The sequence below is a fragment of the Sebastes fasciatus genome, chromosome 7 (assembly GCF_043250625.1).
Source record: "Sebastes fasciatus isolate fSebFas1 chromosome 7, fSebFas1.pri, whole genome shotgun sequence".
Taxonomy (NCBI): domain Eukaryota; kingdom Metazoa; phylum Chordata; class Actinopteri; order Perciformes; family Sebastidae; genus Sebastes; species Sebastes fasciatus.
In genome coordinates this window covers 35709605-35726406 of record NC_133801.1, presented here as the reverse complement: position 1 = coordinate 35726406, position 16802 = coordinate 35709605, and the positions used below count along the sequence as shown (strand labels likewise).

Below are 16802 nucleotides of genomic sequence, written 5' to 3'. Positions count from 1 at the left end.
TTTTGCTGCGTGTCTGTCACCAAGTCTTAATCGGAAGCCTCCGCAGTTCAAACTATAGAAAAAGAAGTGCACTTTAGGCTTTAGAGCCTCACCTCCATTTCCCTACATGCACTCTGCTTCAGTAATCACACCGTTTTTTGACATTGTTGCAGAATGTCTGAAGGCGCTTTGTGATAAATGCTGTCCTATTTGACTGTTGTGATTCTTTCTGACGTTCGGTCTTGACAGCCGGTGTTTATCCCATCCCATTATGTCCTTTAATCAGAGCATACTATTCACTCCTGTCTCCACCTCTGCTCGGTGCTTTAATGCTAATGACGGCCATCCTTTCAGCATCTTGAAGTGTATTTGGCTTCCTCTCTCTAGGGGCCAAAGACCAAATTATCTGAAGCGTTTTCTTTACCCATTGACTTTGATTGACCCGATCTTCAGCCTTACTTTCTTTGCATTTGCTTTTTCAATTTGCATGATAGAAATTCATTCAGACATCTATAGCTTTATATTAGGGCTGTCAATTGATTAAAATAGTTCATTGTAAATTAATGGCACATTTTTTATCTGTTCAAAATGTACCTTAAAAGGGAGATTTGTCAAGTATTTAATACAAAAAAAACAAGACAAAACAATGACAGATATTGTCCAGAAACCCTCACAGGTACTACATTTAGCACAAGAAATATGCTCCAATCATAACATGGCAAACTGCAGCCCAACAGGCAACAACAGCTGTCAGTGTGTCAGTCTGCTGACTTCACTATGACTTGCCCCAAACTGCATGTGATTATCATAAAGTGGGCATGTCTGTAAAGGGGAGACTCGTGGGTACCCATAGAACCCATTTACATTCACACATCTGGAGGTCAGAGGTCAAGGGAACCCTTTGAAAATGACCATGACAGTTTATCCTCGCCAAAATTTAGCCTCCTTCGCGACAAGCTAGTATGACGTGGTTGGTGCCAAAGGATTCCTTAGGTTTTATAGTTTCATATCATGCCAGTATCTTCACTCTACCTTTAAAACTCAGCGTGCTACAACCAACCCCGAAATATTGATTGCGTTAAAGAAATTAGTGGCATTAAAACTAATTTGCATTAATGCGTTATTATGGCGGCGTTTTGACAGCATCACTTTATATTTGCACTTATGTTCTGTCTCTTTTTAGTATGACAGGACAGACTACACCCTGACTAATAAAGCATGCATGATGGATTTACAAGTGTTGTCGGAAAAATCTGCCTCTTTACTGTCTGCCTCGCTGTTGATCACTTTTTAAAGGAGAAGTTGGGGAAATCAATGAAATTCTGTGTCAGTGGAAAGAAGAAGAGATCTCCTCAGAGCGGTTATTTCCACTTACAAAACAGTTTTAGAAGCTTCTGGTGATAGGGATATTATTTCCTCTCTCCATTTGTCATCACAGCTGTCTTGCATAGATCTGATCCCCCCCCCCCTCCATCTCCAGGAAAACTGTTTTTCTTAGAAATCTCATTCAGTCGTCTGACGTTTTTCTGCTGTCAGATTAGTAAACTGACAGATGTGAATTAAGGAACCGGGATACATTCATGACCAAGTCATTTTTGGTTATGGCGTGAAAAGAAAACAGTATTTGGTCAGATACACCATGTACCTGGACAGTTGGTATATGTTTTGAGGGGAGGACTTGGTAAGTGGGTTCTTGAAAGCAGACAGGCCAGTGTGAGCAGTTGTCGGCAGAAGGAAATTTAATTTGAATGCCAGACTGGGCACAGTCTCCCCTCTGTGGATGTCTAGAAAAAGGCTTCTTGGCAGACGTCGCCCCCTTCATTAATTTTGACCAAATATTTACTGTGCATCACATGGCATGCCTTACATCCCACTCTCGTTTTTTCCAGGCCAGGTTTCGAAACAGTTTGGGGGCGATTTGTGTTCCATTTGGCTGGACCTGGGCCATGCCCCACTCAGCAGGCCCATGCTGGTGTCTCTGGGATCTTGCCACATGCGAAACTGGCTCCACTGAGTCTTAACCTACGCTATGCCTCTGGGAGCCACGTTTCACTTTAATAATACCTCGCATCCACAGCCACAGTGGCATGAACCACCGTCACATACAGGCACATACGCAAGCTTTCACACATTGACGGTCCAATGCTATGTGCTCCGTGCTTTACCTTTTTAACCTAAAGGGCACCGGGAGGAAATGCGCCAAGTTTCTGCACTCAGGCATTACCGCTGTACCCCCGTCTGAATGCTGTAGCTGAAATTCCCTTTCAACACCCAGCTGTCTGAGATTTGCTTTAGAATGTGTTTGGCCGAACATTTAGAATAGCCCACGTAAGGTCACCGGCTCCGCTCTCAGGGAATGTAACACAACACCGGTCCAATAGCAGACCGGTATCAGCCGCTGCCATCAACTAAATAACATTTAAAAAGCATTAGGTGCTTTTTGGCCGCGCCTGCCCCGATTCACTTTGGCATCTCTTCAAGCTGTTCTTTTTCTTGGCACAGAGCCCAAATGCCATACTCCCTGTGGCCGGGCTGTGCCAGCTGAGTGTGCTGGTCCTCCCTCCCCTCCCTCCCTCCCTCCCCTGCCTTCCCTCTACTCCCAGCCACCTATCCCAGTCCCCTCATGGCCCATCAGCCAGTCCACAGAGGGACTCCCATGTTGATATGGATGCAAAACTGAGCAGACAGCAGATTTTAAATTGAATTACAGTTTTGTCTACATTAAACCCACCTATACTCGCCAACACTAAGATTTAAAAAATAGGGAAAATTGCAAAACCAAAGTGGGGATTCTGGTTCTCAAAATTTGAATTTCCGAGACTTTGTTTCCTGCATTCTGGTGACTTTTAAAGAATGAAAATAACAAAATAATAAGTACACTGCAGCAGCATTTTTATGTTAAATAGGCCTACTTTTAATTTTACTTTTAATTATCAGAAAAGAAAACCAAATAATCCTCTCCTCTGGCGTGAACTTGTGTGAATCTCTGGCATAAACTAATATTAATCAGTTTTTACTCATTCATTCATTCATTTGTTGTCCCTGCTTGAGTATTTCTTTCTCCTAGTGCTCTCCATTTCTATCTCATTCTCTCACTCACTGAAGGTCCTTTCAGACACAACGCGACAACGGCACCCCTGCGCTCTGAAACAGATTATTTCCAATGGTTTGCGCCACGCCACACCAGCTTTTCCCTGCGTTGAGCAAAGCCCGACTTGTGATATGTGTCTAGCGCAGCTCAAACCGCGTTTGGTGTAGCTCTATTGTCGTCCGAGTGGAAACAGTAGGCCTCATACACGCTGTAGCCTACACTGCCAGAAACAGGTTGAGATAACCAAAAAGGAAAAAAGGTGTGAGAATCGGAAAAACTGGAGAAGTGTGACCCCGGGAGGAAACCGGGAGAGGAAAATTAAAAACAGGAGTCTCCCGGGAAAATCAGGAGGGTTGGCAAGTGTGCTGTTTCCATTCCTCTGCGATCATTGCATAATGTTGTGTGAAATAGAGCCATGCCCATCTGCTCGTGTTCAAAGTATATTAATAATCCACGATTTGGACTATATTTGTTTCTCAAGATACTAAACAAATTGTTTTGCTGTGCTACAATTTATTAATCTCTCGAGGATTTGAAGTCGAGCAGCTGATGGAAGAACAAGTCAGCAGTGAGACGTCCCCTGTTGGGAAATAAATGTACCAGCATATTCAATTACCCCTGCTTCTCCCATCCTGCTGTTGCAGGCCGCTTCGATGGATCACCGAGAAGGCACTGGTCAAAGCTCATTAAAAACTGGCAATGTTGGAAAACAACAACAACAAGTAATTGCCTACTTGCGGTCCCTTGTGCTTCTTTTCCATAATCCCCCCCCTCCATGCTCCAAACCTTGACTGTGGCGCATACAGCAGCTTCCTAATAGAGGGTCTAAGCCTGGCACATATTAATTACAGCTCTTTTCCCGAGATCTCTGCTCTGCTGAAGGAATGACTTCCTTGATGCCGGCGTTGGAGTTCTTTCATGAGAAGTACGGGCCGGGTTTTCCTCTGAGGTCATCAATATGCAGGATCAACTTCTCAAGGTCACACACAGAATAGATCGATAGATAGATACTAGACAGACAGACGGACTCTTTGCTCTGTTCAGCCCGTCTGCCTGCGCGGTCTCCAGAGCCAATCTGACAGGCAGCTTCCTAACAAGCATTCCCAGTCTTTTCCACTACAGCTTTCCCGCTTGTCTCGGCGAATGGATATAATAACGCATAGGAAGTGCGTTTATCCTGCAGGAATGAATTCTGCCCTTGTGGCCTTGTGCAGACTTTGACAGCTTTTATTTGTGTCTAATGACACTCACCGGGGCTGCTTGGCACCGGGAGGAGCTGCAACTCATCCACAATTGTGTCCCCTGGGTTTCTGTTGAAAATTCATTATTGTATAGTATATTTTCCCATTGTCACGTCTCTTCACGGCTACTCCCTGTTGTTATGATACTGACAATTTATGTGAAACTACTGTGGATGTTTAAATTGTGAGAGGAAAGCTTTATAATGAATAAACCATGTGGAGTTTCCATTCATAACTTTTATCAATGAGCTTACAAAAAAACAGAGTTTCTCAAAGACTGATGAAACAAAGATGTCCTTGTTGTCTTCGGTTGACTTAAGAGGTGTTTCGTGAGCATCAGCACAGCTTTATCATACTCGCGATCGTGCCTGGTGTCTTTCAAATGTGTCAGACCAGTTTGGGAAAAGCCTGGAGCAGAAGTGGAAATACTGCTCCTATTGTCGTAGCTCCAGATGTGGGGGGGGGGGGGGGGGGGGGGGCTCAGAGCAGGATGGACCCCAGCCTCCCATAGGAGCACTCTACTGGGGCTGTCTCACCCCCGGCCTGGCCTGCCAGGGTTAGAGTCAGGGATGTGTTTCACAGCTGACACAGCCAGTTTGGGGGCTCCGGGCCTATAGGGGGCCTTTGTTGGATCCCGTCCTGATGAGCAACTGTGATTAAACCACAGTCCCCGGAGCTCCTGTTGGTAACCTGTGGCCTTAAGCAAAGAAGGGAGTTCTGCTTGTTTATGGTATCGTCCGCAGATTTGTCACATCTGTGTTGTAAATCAGTGATTCTCAAAGTGGGGTCCGTATCACTCTGCCAGGGGGTCCGAGAAATAATTTGCAATAAATTAAAAAATTGTGCTGTATCATTATAAAGTAAATATCTACAGATGTGGACCATTTGCGCAAATCGAACGAGCATATCGTGTCCATTACTACCACCTATGTTAGCTTTGGACAAATAGAAACTGTGATTGTGACTCATCACGTCAACCTGTCATGAATCAGTAATTTCACTCAGGGCTGCTTTTAGGTTCAAAAGTTTTACAATACAAATAGTTCCTATGTCTTCTAAATGGTAGTAAGCATTGTGCTAATCGCTCTTAGATTATGAGGGGGTCCTTGGAACATTTCCTCCCCTTTTAAAGCTTCCCTGGCCCTAAACAGTTTGAGAACCCCTGTTGTTAATGACAAATGAGCATCAGGACGATCAAAAGCAACGATAGTGATCTTAATATTTGATAGTCCCCATTTACAGAACTGTTGAAAACTGGAGCAAGTTTTAGTCTACTTTTAACCAATGGTAACTTTCCTGTCACCGGTAATCACACCTTCCCATTGTAATATAAATGATTGAATTGTTGAATTGTGTCGGCTGCTTTTTACGATTACTTCTTCAACCTTGTTCAATGTCTTGGCTTTAATAATGACAAAGGAGCTTTGTGTCATGTTTGCATTACAGTCTGCAGAAGCCATATGTTGCTCTAATATCAATAGCAGCGTTGTGATCACCTGTGAGCGTGTGCACTTAGTTTCTAAAACGGTAAATACTGATAAACAAACAGTGTAGAGTTGGGTTGCAGCATTGTGTATAAACTCAGATTGTGTGTTTGATTAAAAAAAGCACCAATCTGGATGGCGATACTATTTTTTTTGTAAACTGATATGGGTTCTCAGGTGCTGCCGTAGTATCAGTGAGGTAACCGGACCCCGATCTGTTTGGTAAATGGAGACAAAGAGATGAGGAAAGAAAGAGGCCATAAAGATATCCATCATCCCCCTCCGTCACCCCCACCTCCGGCTCCCCATACACACTCACACGCAGGGCTCTAATCCTGCCTCTTAGGAGTGTAAGCGATAGCCTTGTGTAACATTAAAAACAGGCCCGATCTGATGCAACTGGCAAAGTCATTCACGCGGAGCATTCCAGGGTGGGATCCTGATGTTGAAACGGTAAAAAGATTTGGTTTCTCTTTTCCTGTTAATGTCATCCGATCGGCAGGAGTACGGTGCCTCGCCTGTTCGCTCCGCTTCCGTCTCTCCCTCTGTTTCCCCCCCTCTTATCTCTGCCCTCTCTCTCTCTCCGTTATCTTCTCTAATTCAACAGAGAAGGGTGCCTTTTCTTTTGCTCTCAGTCATTTATTGGCACCGGGCTCCGTCCCGAGCAGGCGTGGCTCCGATCTCCGCCTGGCTACCCCGAGGGACACGCCCTCTGCTCTTATCTCTGCCATAAATCCCTCTTAAGTCCCCTAATCACAGATTAATGGGACTGTAGATAGGGAGTGCCCTACTGTGCATGGCCTCCCTTATCACAAACCCATATTCCATATCTCTGCCGTTGCTCAGCTGGACATCTGATACGGGGTGTGATGATACGGCTCAGGCTCCTGCAACACCTCCGATTTTAGCGTGTGTCTTTATGAGATTCTGCGACCTTGAGCATCTTTATGGAAGCAATTAAACTTTACCACATTATAATCACATGCCATCCTGGGCCGGGATCGTTTGTTCTGGAGCGAGAATGACACGGCATTGTGAGGTTTTGGTTTATTATTCAAGGAAGTAGACACATTATCCCGTCTCCCTACCTCAGGGGACCACAGCGACAACGGATCTAAATTGCCTCACTGTCCCTCTCCCCTGTGAGTTCTCTGGGGTAAAGAGCAGGCGCCTGGCTCCGTTCCTCTTCCTCACACTCTGCCAAGGAACAGAGCTGTGAGAGACAGTGGCAGAAATCACTGGACCTGAACTTATTACTCCAGCTAGGTGATGGTTTTTGTCTATTTTTTTTTCTCTCCATCTTTACGCCGAGAGTGATTAGTAATAAAAATGCAGCACACAGGACGTCGCCTGCGGGGTTACATGAGCTTTTAATTGCAAAGGGCAAACATGCTGTGTTTAAGCAGTGACCCTGGCTCTGACAGAGCCGACCCTGTCTAGCTGCTTCCTGTCCTGAGGCTGCTCAGAGTCTGGCTTTTAGTTCCAGGGTCGTCTTTTATGCTTTCAGTCGGAGTAGTTAGATCGATCGCTGCCTCCAAGACACGCAAGCTTTGTAGCACCACAAACAAGATTTTATTGCATTTTCTTGTAGTTGACATCTTGGCCATTTGGTCTGACAGTAAATTATCTCGGTGAAGTTACTAATGTTATGTAATTGTATGCAATCAATAATGCAGCTCTTGTCATAGTGTCGATAGCATGGTTATATAATATTTAATTGTGATTAATCGCATGATTGTCCATAGTTAATCACAAATTAATTGCAATTTTTTTTATCTGTTCAAAATGTACCTTAAAGGGAGATTCATCAAGTATTAATTACTCTTATCAACATGGGAGTGGGCAAATATGCTGCTTTATGCAAATGTATATATATATTTATTATTGGAAATCAATTAACAACACAAAACAATGCCAAATCTTGCTCAATATGCTCAAATCATAATATGGCAAACTGCAGCCCAACAGGCAACAACAGCTGTCAGTGTGTCAGTGTGCTGACTTGAATATGACTTGCCCCAAACTGCATGTGATTATCATAAAGTGGTGAAAATGTTTGTAATGGGGAGACTCGTGAGTACCCATAGTACCCAGCTGACATTGGGCGAAGGCGGGGTACACCGCCTCTATCCCAGACTATAGCAACAATAAACCTAACCTGCATGTCTTTGGACTGTGGGAGGAACCCTGAGACACGTGGAGAACATGCACACAGAACTTGCAGTGGGCAAGAGAGGACAGGAGTGGAGATATGAAACGAAAAGCTTTCTTTGATCATGAATTTTCAGGTTAATAAGTGAAGTGTATGAGCTACACAGCAGACTGGTGTTTTTACTAACTTGTTGTGACAAATGACAGAACAGCTGTTTCATATGAACAGGTCCTGCACGGGTTGAGTGCGCGTAGTCAGCATTATATTCATCACACATAATAGTCTCCTGTATAGAATAGCTGTATTTTCACCGCGCCTCATTTTCATAAACTATGATAACATCTACAAATACAGCCCTCTCACCTGCATCCAGGTGCTGTCTTACTGCTTCTTGCAGTTTTAATGCATTAGTTCAGTACAGTGGGGTTACAGTGGTTGCCAACAGTGTATTGGTTTTCAAGTTTGCTGTCTGTAAACTGTTGTTAATAACTATTTTGAATTATCCTGGCCATTTAAATTAAAACAAAAAAACATGAATGTCACCAAATATGTAGTATGATGTCCTTATATCGACTGGTAGTTTAACCAGTGAAGTCCAGTGCAGTAGCAGTCCATCTCTTATGCATATTATTTCATCGTCAGGTTGGGGAAGCAGGCTTATCTGGTGGATTATAGATCCATGGTATATCGACTCATGTTGCAGGGTGAAAATCAAGTTTAGCCCCAAGACACGGATAAATCGATATCAGGCTGGTAGCCATAATGTTAATATACAATGTATGTAATATCAAATAGACAGCCGAGTGACCTTGGCTTCTCAAGAACCACCACAAATCCCGTGATCATGCCTCGTCCATCAGTGATCGGACTGGGGAGAGAGCCTGGATCTCAGAGTGGGCAAATACCCCGGAGGTCTTCATGCGTCCTTCTGTAGAATGTATACAGATACTGTGTGAGCATGTATGGGTCAGTGTCTGGGTCTGGACCCTTGTGGTGGCTGTATGAATGGGTCTGAGGCTGTTCAATTCACTGGGCTTTGTAGTTGCTGCTGGGCTCTCATGGTTTGTTGTTCATTACTGAGATTGCTTTTAGCATTGAGAGAGAAGTCACAGAGAATTGTAGTTTTTTTTAATCACCTCCACAGCGAGCAAAGGCTCCCTCAAGCATAGTTTAACTTTGTGTGTGTGTGTGTGTGTGTGTGTGTGTGTGTGTGTGTGTGTGTGTGTGAGTGTGTGTGTGTGTGTGTGTGAGTGTGTGTGTGTGTGTGTGTGTGTGTGTGTGTGTGTGTGTGTGTGTGTGTGTGTGTGTGTGTGTGTGTGAATAAATGAGAGAAAAGAAACACCAGAGAGCACCAGCAAGTGAGAGGGTTAAGGGAGAAGGAGAATCTTGCCTCGGGCTCCAATCGATCAGATCCTTGCAGTAGGAGTCCCAGCTTCCCTTTGGTGAGGCTGCTGTGTATTGCATTAGCTCATCTCACATTTTCTGTCTGGAAGCGAAGAAGGGGGGGGGGGGGGAGAGAGAGAGGGGGATAGAAAGTAGGAGAGAGGGCGGTTGAAAGCAGCAGAGGAGAAGGGCAGCGCTTTGAAATAAAGGGAGGGTTAGGAGAGTCAAAGCGAGAAAGAGACGCTGAGCAGCTCGGTTGGGCTTGGAAGAGTGCGCTGCACTCTGCTCTCCTCTTGTTTCTGTCTGAGTGTGCGCGAAGGAAGGAGTGAAGTCAGCTGGTTGGCCATCTTCTAAAAGCGTGTACCTGTAGAGGGGGACATGGGAATAATTCTTTACACCGCCTGTGTCTTTTTCTCCTGGTGAGGGGTAATGGAGCTGAAGGAACCGGGGTCACTCTGTGAGTGTCTGTGGGGATCAGCACAGCAAAATGTGCACACACACACACACACACACACACACACACACACACACACATGCACACAATGAATTCAATCAGGAAGGGAAGCATAATAGTATTGTGTAACTGATACATTCTCGCACCCAGTCAGGGATCCCATGCTTATTAAGGCCCTGACACACCAAGCCACCGGTCAGCATGTTGAATCGGTGGCGGCGCCCGTCGGTGAGAGAAATCACTCTGATTGGCTGTTCAGCTTAAGCGAATCGGTGCACAAGAAGAAAAACAGAGTAAAGTCGGGAGGAAAAACACATAAGGCTCTTCTCATTGTTCATCTTTATCTCATCAAATCATTCCAATACACGTATATTTTCACAATGACGTGGCCATCTGGAATGAAGCTAATTGGTGAGTGAGAGTGGTGTGAAAGTGGTCGACAGACGGCACTTTCATGTACGTATCATAACAACGGCTTGTATATCCGTCGTCCTCGGTCTTCCGGTTCCGATTTTTGAATGACGAATACAGACTACTGCCACCTGCTGGTGTGGAGAGTTATTTCCTCTCATGCAGGCGCAGAGCGTACGTGGTAGTTGGCCGTCGGCTGTAGTCTTTGCGGTGTGTTCAAGAGCAACTTGTTGGCCAAGACGAAGGCGACATGAGGCGAGTTAGGCTTATTCTAGTTCTTTAATGTTGGGTTGGTGTGTCTGGTCCTTTAGAGTTCAATATGATCTGCTGAATATGTATTTACCTGCTTCCCTGTAACAGGATACTGTGTCACCTACTGCATATTGTATTGTCAGTCTGCATCCTAATCATGCAGATCCGGCGTGATGATCTCCAGTAAACAGCCACTGATCAAACACAGCGCTGCCTGCTGCACAGCTCTCCTCACAGTGGGCCACATCTAAATAGTTAATGGTTCCCCCCCTATAAAACCCCCAAACTTCAGACCGTTTCAAATTAGAGAGGAGCTATCTAAAATCAGGAAGGGGAGCGGGCTGAGCAGATAGTGGCGGAGCTCTTCAAAGTCCTCTTTAATAAAACATATTAGCCTGCCTTGCCTGGTGAAGGGGCGGTGGTGGTGTACTGTGATGGTGTACTGTGGTGGTAATGGGCCTAGCACAGCACGGAGTGTTAGCTCAGCTCTTTGCTCCAGTACGCCTCCCGACCAAAGGGCTGGGCCTCGTTAGCACACGCTCTGTAGGTTCAGAAGCTGGTGACGGGGGCAGGTTACTAATGGAGGTTAATTAGTAGTGGTTTGGGCAGCTCCAATAGCCAGGAAGCACAGACATGTATTTTTTACACACTTTATTCAGCGTCAGAGAGCAGACTAATTCATTCTTGCTGAAGGCTCGCTCTAATTCTCCATCTGTTTTCTGTCTCTCAGAAATGCTTTAATCTCTACAGATATGTTTTTCATATCCACTGGAACGACAGGGAGTTCTGTGTGAGACTTGTGTCTCATTTGTTGTGTTGCCACTAAATAATTAATCATCAGCTGATTGGCTTTAGACTAATTGCTCCAAATAAAGTAGTAGTTGTTACTGGCAAACTTTGAATACAGCGTTCTGTGGCATAAAATCCATTGCACTCAATGCACTGCATCTGTAATATTCCACCATCTTAAGCGCAGAAAGTCATTAATTATTTTCAACATCTCAAATGAAATGCTTGTGTGAAGAAATAACCAGGAGCCTTGCCAATTTTGGCTTATTAAGAGTGGCTCATTGGCTATTGTGATATTTTTTTCCCACTATCATTGCAACCATACACAACTACTGACCAATCGTTTTAAGGCCCAGACAGGCCAACCCAACATCAAAGAACCAGCGGCGATGAAGGCCGACTGTTGCGTCGCCTCACGTCACCTTTGTCTTGGCCGACAAGTTGCACTTGAACACACCGCAAAGCTAACAGCCGTCGGCCAGTTAGCACGTACGTTCTGCGCCTGCATGAGAGGAAATAACCCTCCACACCAGCAGGCGGCGGTAGTCTGTAATCTTCAATCAAAAAGGGGAACCGGAAGACCGAGGACTGCTGATATACAAGCCGTTGTTATGATACGAACATGAAACGAAGCAGCGTTTGCTGACCATTTTCACCACTCTCATTCACCACTTAGCTTTATTCCAGATGTCATTGTGAAAATATCCGTATATTGGAATGATCAGATGAGATGAAGATGAAAAATGAGAAGAGCCTTCTGTGTGCGCCCTCTTGACTTCACTTGCTTGCTTGCTTTCCTCACATCTGTTTCTCTTCTCGTGCACTGATTTGTTTAAGCTGAACAGCCAATCAGAGTGATTTCTCTGATTGGCTCCGCCGCCGATTCAACATGCTGAATCGGCCGAAAAACCTTCGATACAGGCAGACTAGAGCCGACGGTGTGAAACACACTGAAAAAACTAGGCGGACAGACGCTAACCGACGACCCCAAACTGCCCGACGGCCGAGGGGCCTTTATAAACACATGTGCAGGATATGTAGACATGAAACTCAAGAAACTCAAAAAATCTGAATCCCAATCAGTTTTATTTTGTCAAGCATATGTACATACATGGAATTTGACTCTGGTTTTATGCAGCTCTCTCAATGTACTTACACAAAATAGGAGCCTACACCAAGTCTCAAGGGGAAACGCAGTGTTTGCATGAGATTCGTGTAAGAACAAGTGTAGAAAGCATGCCCAACGGAAAAAAAAAAAAAAAGTGAAAAAAAGTCTGTCCTGTCATGAATGTTAGTTTAGTAATTGCTTGAAAAGACTCATGATGTCCTTCATTGGGGTACTGGATTAATTATATTTCATTGACCACGCTATACATTTGCGTTGAAGTGATTAATCTTTCCACAGAGCTGTCACTGATTATGCTGACTTTACCTAAAATACATGGCGACCACAAGAAGATGCCTCCTCAGCAGCGGAGTTGTAGGGTAACGGGGGGATGGGTGTTGGAGGGCACAGAAACGAGGCAATGTGGCAAGTTCACGGGATGCTGGGTAAATTAATTGCAGGCCTGTGCCTCCAATTAGACCAGACTCTTTTTAATTGGTCCTGAACGGGCTCCAAAGGCCTATGCTGGGAGATATGGCGAGTGGGGAAAAAAACTCTCTCTCACACACACACACATGCCATTGTGTGTAGGCACACAATGCATTCACAGCCACCAAGTCCCACCCTTCAGGGTTTAACAACAGGAAGCTAATTTGCATGTAAAGCAGGTTTGATAGCCACAGCTGACTGGTCGGAGAGCAATAGTAATGGCCTGAGATAGCACTGGGGTGTTAACCCCCTTGGCACTGCTGTTGGCACTGCTGTTGGCGGCTCTGTCTTTCTTCAATAGTGTAATCTCTGCTCCTCCTTTGTCCTTAAGCTATGCACTGCATCTATATCTTGTTTTGTATCTCTTTAATTTCCTTTTACCTTAAAGCTGTGTCATATTCGTTTTACTGTTGCCTTCTTTTTCTTCTTTTTTGCCCTTTGATCAGAGAAATGACAGAGTCACAAAGCTGGAGCTGTTACTGTAATTAAAGGGTGACTTCTCTCACACATTGCTAGTTTATTTGGTCTTCACTACTTGCATCTGCAGTACCTGTTATTGTACCTTAAATAATACTTTCCACTACTTTCAAATGATATTGTCTGTATGTAAATGTGATATACAAATATCAGTATATTTTGTGGAGGAATGAGGATGCATACATGTGGAACATCAATATTCATAAGTCTATATAGTCCGTTACTCATTTTAACAAGGCACGATAGGTTTACATTCTCATCCAACAGTCAACATAAACATCTGTTGAACTCTTAACATTTGAATGGAATCCTGACCATGTATGGTAAAGGTATTTCAAGGATGCCTGCTATGCTAATTACACATATCCAGAGGATGGTATAGTTGCCTTTAAATGTGTCCTATTGAGTTCACGACAACAGGCCTGTAGGTTCTATATGCCATATTTTATTATACTAGATCAGAATGGCACTCGGAGAGCGCAGACCTCCGCCAAGGTGCCTGACTTTAAAAACAGATCACAGCTCACAGCTGGCGGTACCTTGAGGTGGTCGGCTTATTATTAACACGGTGTGTTTCATCTACGCCTTTTTTCTCTCAGAGGGAGGAAGAAGGCGGGGTCATCAACGGAATCAACGCGTCATCAGTCACACTGCGCTAGTGTTATACCCTGTGATCTTAATGCTCAGTCTGATAGATCATGATCCGGATCGCCACCAAAATCTAATGGATTGTTCATTGTGCTACACTCCACCCCTCCAAAAGACTTCATTCAAATCCATCGCAAACTTTTGGAGTAATCCTGCTAACAGACGGACAGACATAAAGATTATCATAAAGTGGGCATGTCTGTAAAGGGGAGACTCGTGGGTACCCAGAGAACCCATTTACATTCACATATCTGGAGGTCAGAGATCAAGGGAACCACTTTGAAAATGGCCATGTCAGCTTTTCCTCGCCAAAATATAGCCTAAGTTTGTAGCACTATTTAGCCTCGTACAGGTTGGTACCAATGGCTTCATCAGGTTTTCTAGTTTCATATGATGCCTGACTCTAGCTTTAAAACTATTGCTTTAACTTTGCCTGCCATACTTTTTTTTCCATTCAAAGGTATAAAATTCTCGCAGATGTAAACTTTAATTTTTATAATTTCTTCTCAGGATCCCGTCTGCGCCAAGAGGACACCCCACCCCGGATTGTGGAGCACCCGTCTGACCTGATTGTTTCCAAAGGGGAGCCCGCCACTCTTAACTGTAAGGCGGAGGGGCGGCCGACCCCGACGGTGGAGTGGTACAAGGATGGAGAGCGGGTGGAGACGGACAGGGACAATCCCCGTTCTCAGCGCATGCTGCTGCCCAGCGGCTCCCTCTTCTTCCTACGCATCGTCCACGGACGGCGGAGCAAGCCGGACGAAGGCTCCTACGTCTGCGTCGCCCGCAACTACCTGGGAGAGGCAGTGAGCCACAACGCCTCGCTGGAAGTAGCCAGTAAGTGCAGCACGTCCTTGCCTCTAGTGTGGGTGTGAATGGAGGAGTTTGGGTTTAGATGCAGCTGAATAGCAGGCTCCGGTTTCCTTCAATGTTCCTGCGCTCAATGTGTTCATTGAGTTGGATAATCTCTTAGGAGATGGGCAGGATGTGTTTGGCCCAGCGGTCTCCGTAGGCCCGCGGAGCCTTGGGGGAGAAGTGGCCTGATCATTCCAGGGTGAGTGTTTCTCTAAAGGGCCCCTGGTAGGTGGTCAGGAGCTACAATGGGAACAAAGCCCTTTCTGTTCAGACCCTGCTTCTGCTTTTTGTCAGAGAGATAGATATGAGGGTTTTATATTGAAAGGAATGCAATCGTTGCATCTGTGTTTAGTCATCTTTTAATAAAGAGCTTTCCCCACTCATCTCATTGAAGTATCAGATATTCCCTTTACTGTCTGCCACACTCACGCAACAACAGGCTGGCTTTGATGTAAAGTGGATTTAAGCATCTCTGGGGTCAACGAGCAGGCTTGGAGACATATTAGCGAGGAGTATATTTGGCAGTCGCTGGGTATGCGATGTAGGAAGAGAGAATAATCTTTCTAAACCATTTAGTCGTTTCGTGAGTGGCGACCTGTGTTGACAAATTTGTTCCCATGCTTCTTTAAAGGGCTGCTTTCGTTGGTGAGGTCAGCTCTTCAGATATAGTATCTCTTTGCTCTCTTGACTGGCTGAGAGAGAAGGCTGAGGAGGAGAGCTCAGATATCAACCGCTCCTCCAGCATGCCCAGAGGCTGTCACCAAGCCGCTCACTGTAATCTAATCAAGATGGGGAAAGAAAGAATTGTGTGTGTTTGAATGTGGAGTATGGGGGGGTTGCGGGGGCTCCCGGCTTTTTGAGGGTCTTGGGTATGAGGTGTCGGTCAGATAGAGTGGGGCTGCTCGCTGTGCATCTTTGGATTTAAGCTGTATTAGTGTCTCTGGTGGGTACAGATGCTCCGCTCTTAAAGCCATTTTCGATATTGTCCATCTTCAAATGTCGGCTAAGTGAAACGCTAAGTAAGAAGAAGGGCAGTGTATTGGCAAGAATCTGGCGAAAGGATACGTATCATGATACAGGGGGTATACAAGGCAATATATTTTGTTTATGTAATTTTAGGAAAGGTGTCACAGTATAAAGCAGATGTTCTCAATCTTTTTTCAGCCACTGACCCCTTAAAAGATAGAGATTATACCAGGGACCCCTCATGTATGTCCCTTGGAATAATTTGACGTATAGCCTATTTTAAAAATGATGTCATGATGATTCAAGTGAATGAATCTGAAAGCTTTACAGACCCCCTAGACTCCACTTCGAGAATCACTGGTATAAAGAACACACCAGAAAGTTGTGGCCAGATTTCTAATAGGTTGATAAAAAACGGATAGTGTTTTTGAGGATTGATACAGTATTACAACACATAGTATCGCGATACTCGTGTATCGATATTTTCTTTCACCCCTAGTAAGAAGCGTCACTTTAGAGCCCTTTACTATGACTTGAGAGTAGAAGTCTCCCTTCAGGTGATCAGAGAGGAGATGCAGTGCAGAGTTGTGGAGCAGATGGTGTCTTGTCCTCATATATTCTGCAATATCCCCAAGCCTGTCAACACAAAAATCACACTTCTGCACAATTTAAATGTAATTACCCAAAGTACTTTAGAACCAAATTAATTATTAATATGAAATAAATATAAGAGAACTCAAGTGTTTGGCACATTGCAAGTGTCCATAGGTCAGAATGCAGAAATGATTTCCCCTAGCAGTAGATGATATACAGTGTTTATTTCTGAGGTGGGTTTTTCGAGTAGAAAGTAGACACTTGGCAGGACTCGCGAGGAGGACCAGAGTACAGAGTAGCACTGGCTCGGCCTCAAGTATGGGCTGCTTATTCTGTAGAAGGTTCAAACGGACCCATAATGACAAGCCACTGTGCTCCAGCCCTCTCTCTCCCTCTCGCTCAGTCGGTGTCTCTCGCTCCCCTCTCTGCAGC

The 16802-nt window shown here is 44.8% G+C and overlaps 1 protein-coding gene across 10 annotated transcripts in view; it reads left to right on the top strand.

Annotated features, from left to right (window-relative positions):
- The window catches only part of robo1 (roundabout, axon guidance receptor, homolog 1 (Drosophila)), a 302907-nt gene that overhangs the window by 142365 nt on the left and 143740 nt on the right, over positions 1–16802 (top strand). For all 10 annotated transcript variants that reach the window (XM_074640509.1, XM_074640513.1, XM_074640505.1 and 7 more), the window contains one exon: positions 14466–14792. In XM_074640509.1, coding sequence (XP_074496610.1) covers positions 14466–14792 — 327 coding nt within the window. The remainder of the gene's footprint in view (positions 1–14465; positions 14793–16802) is intronic.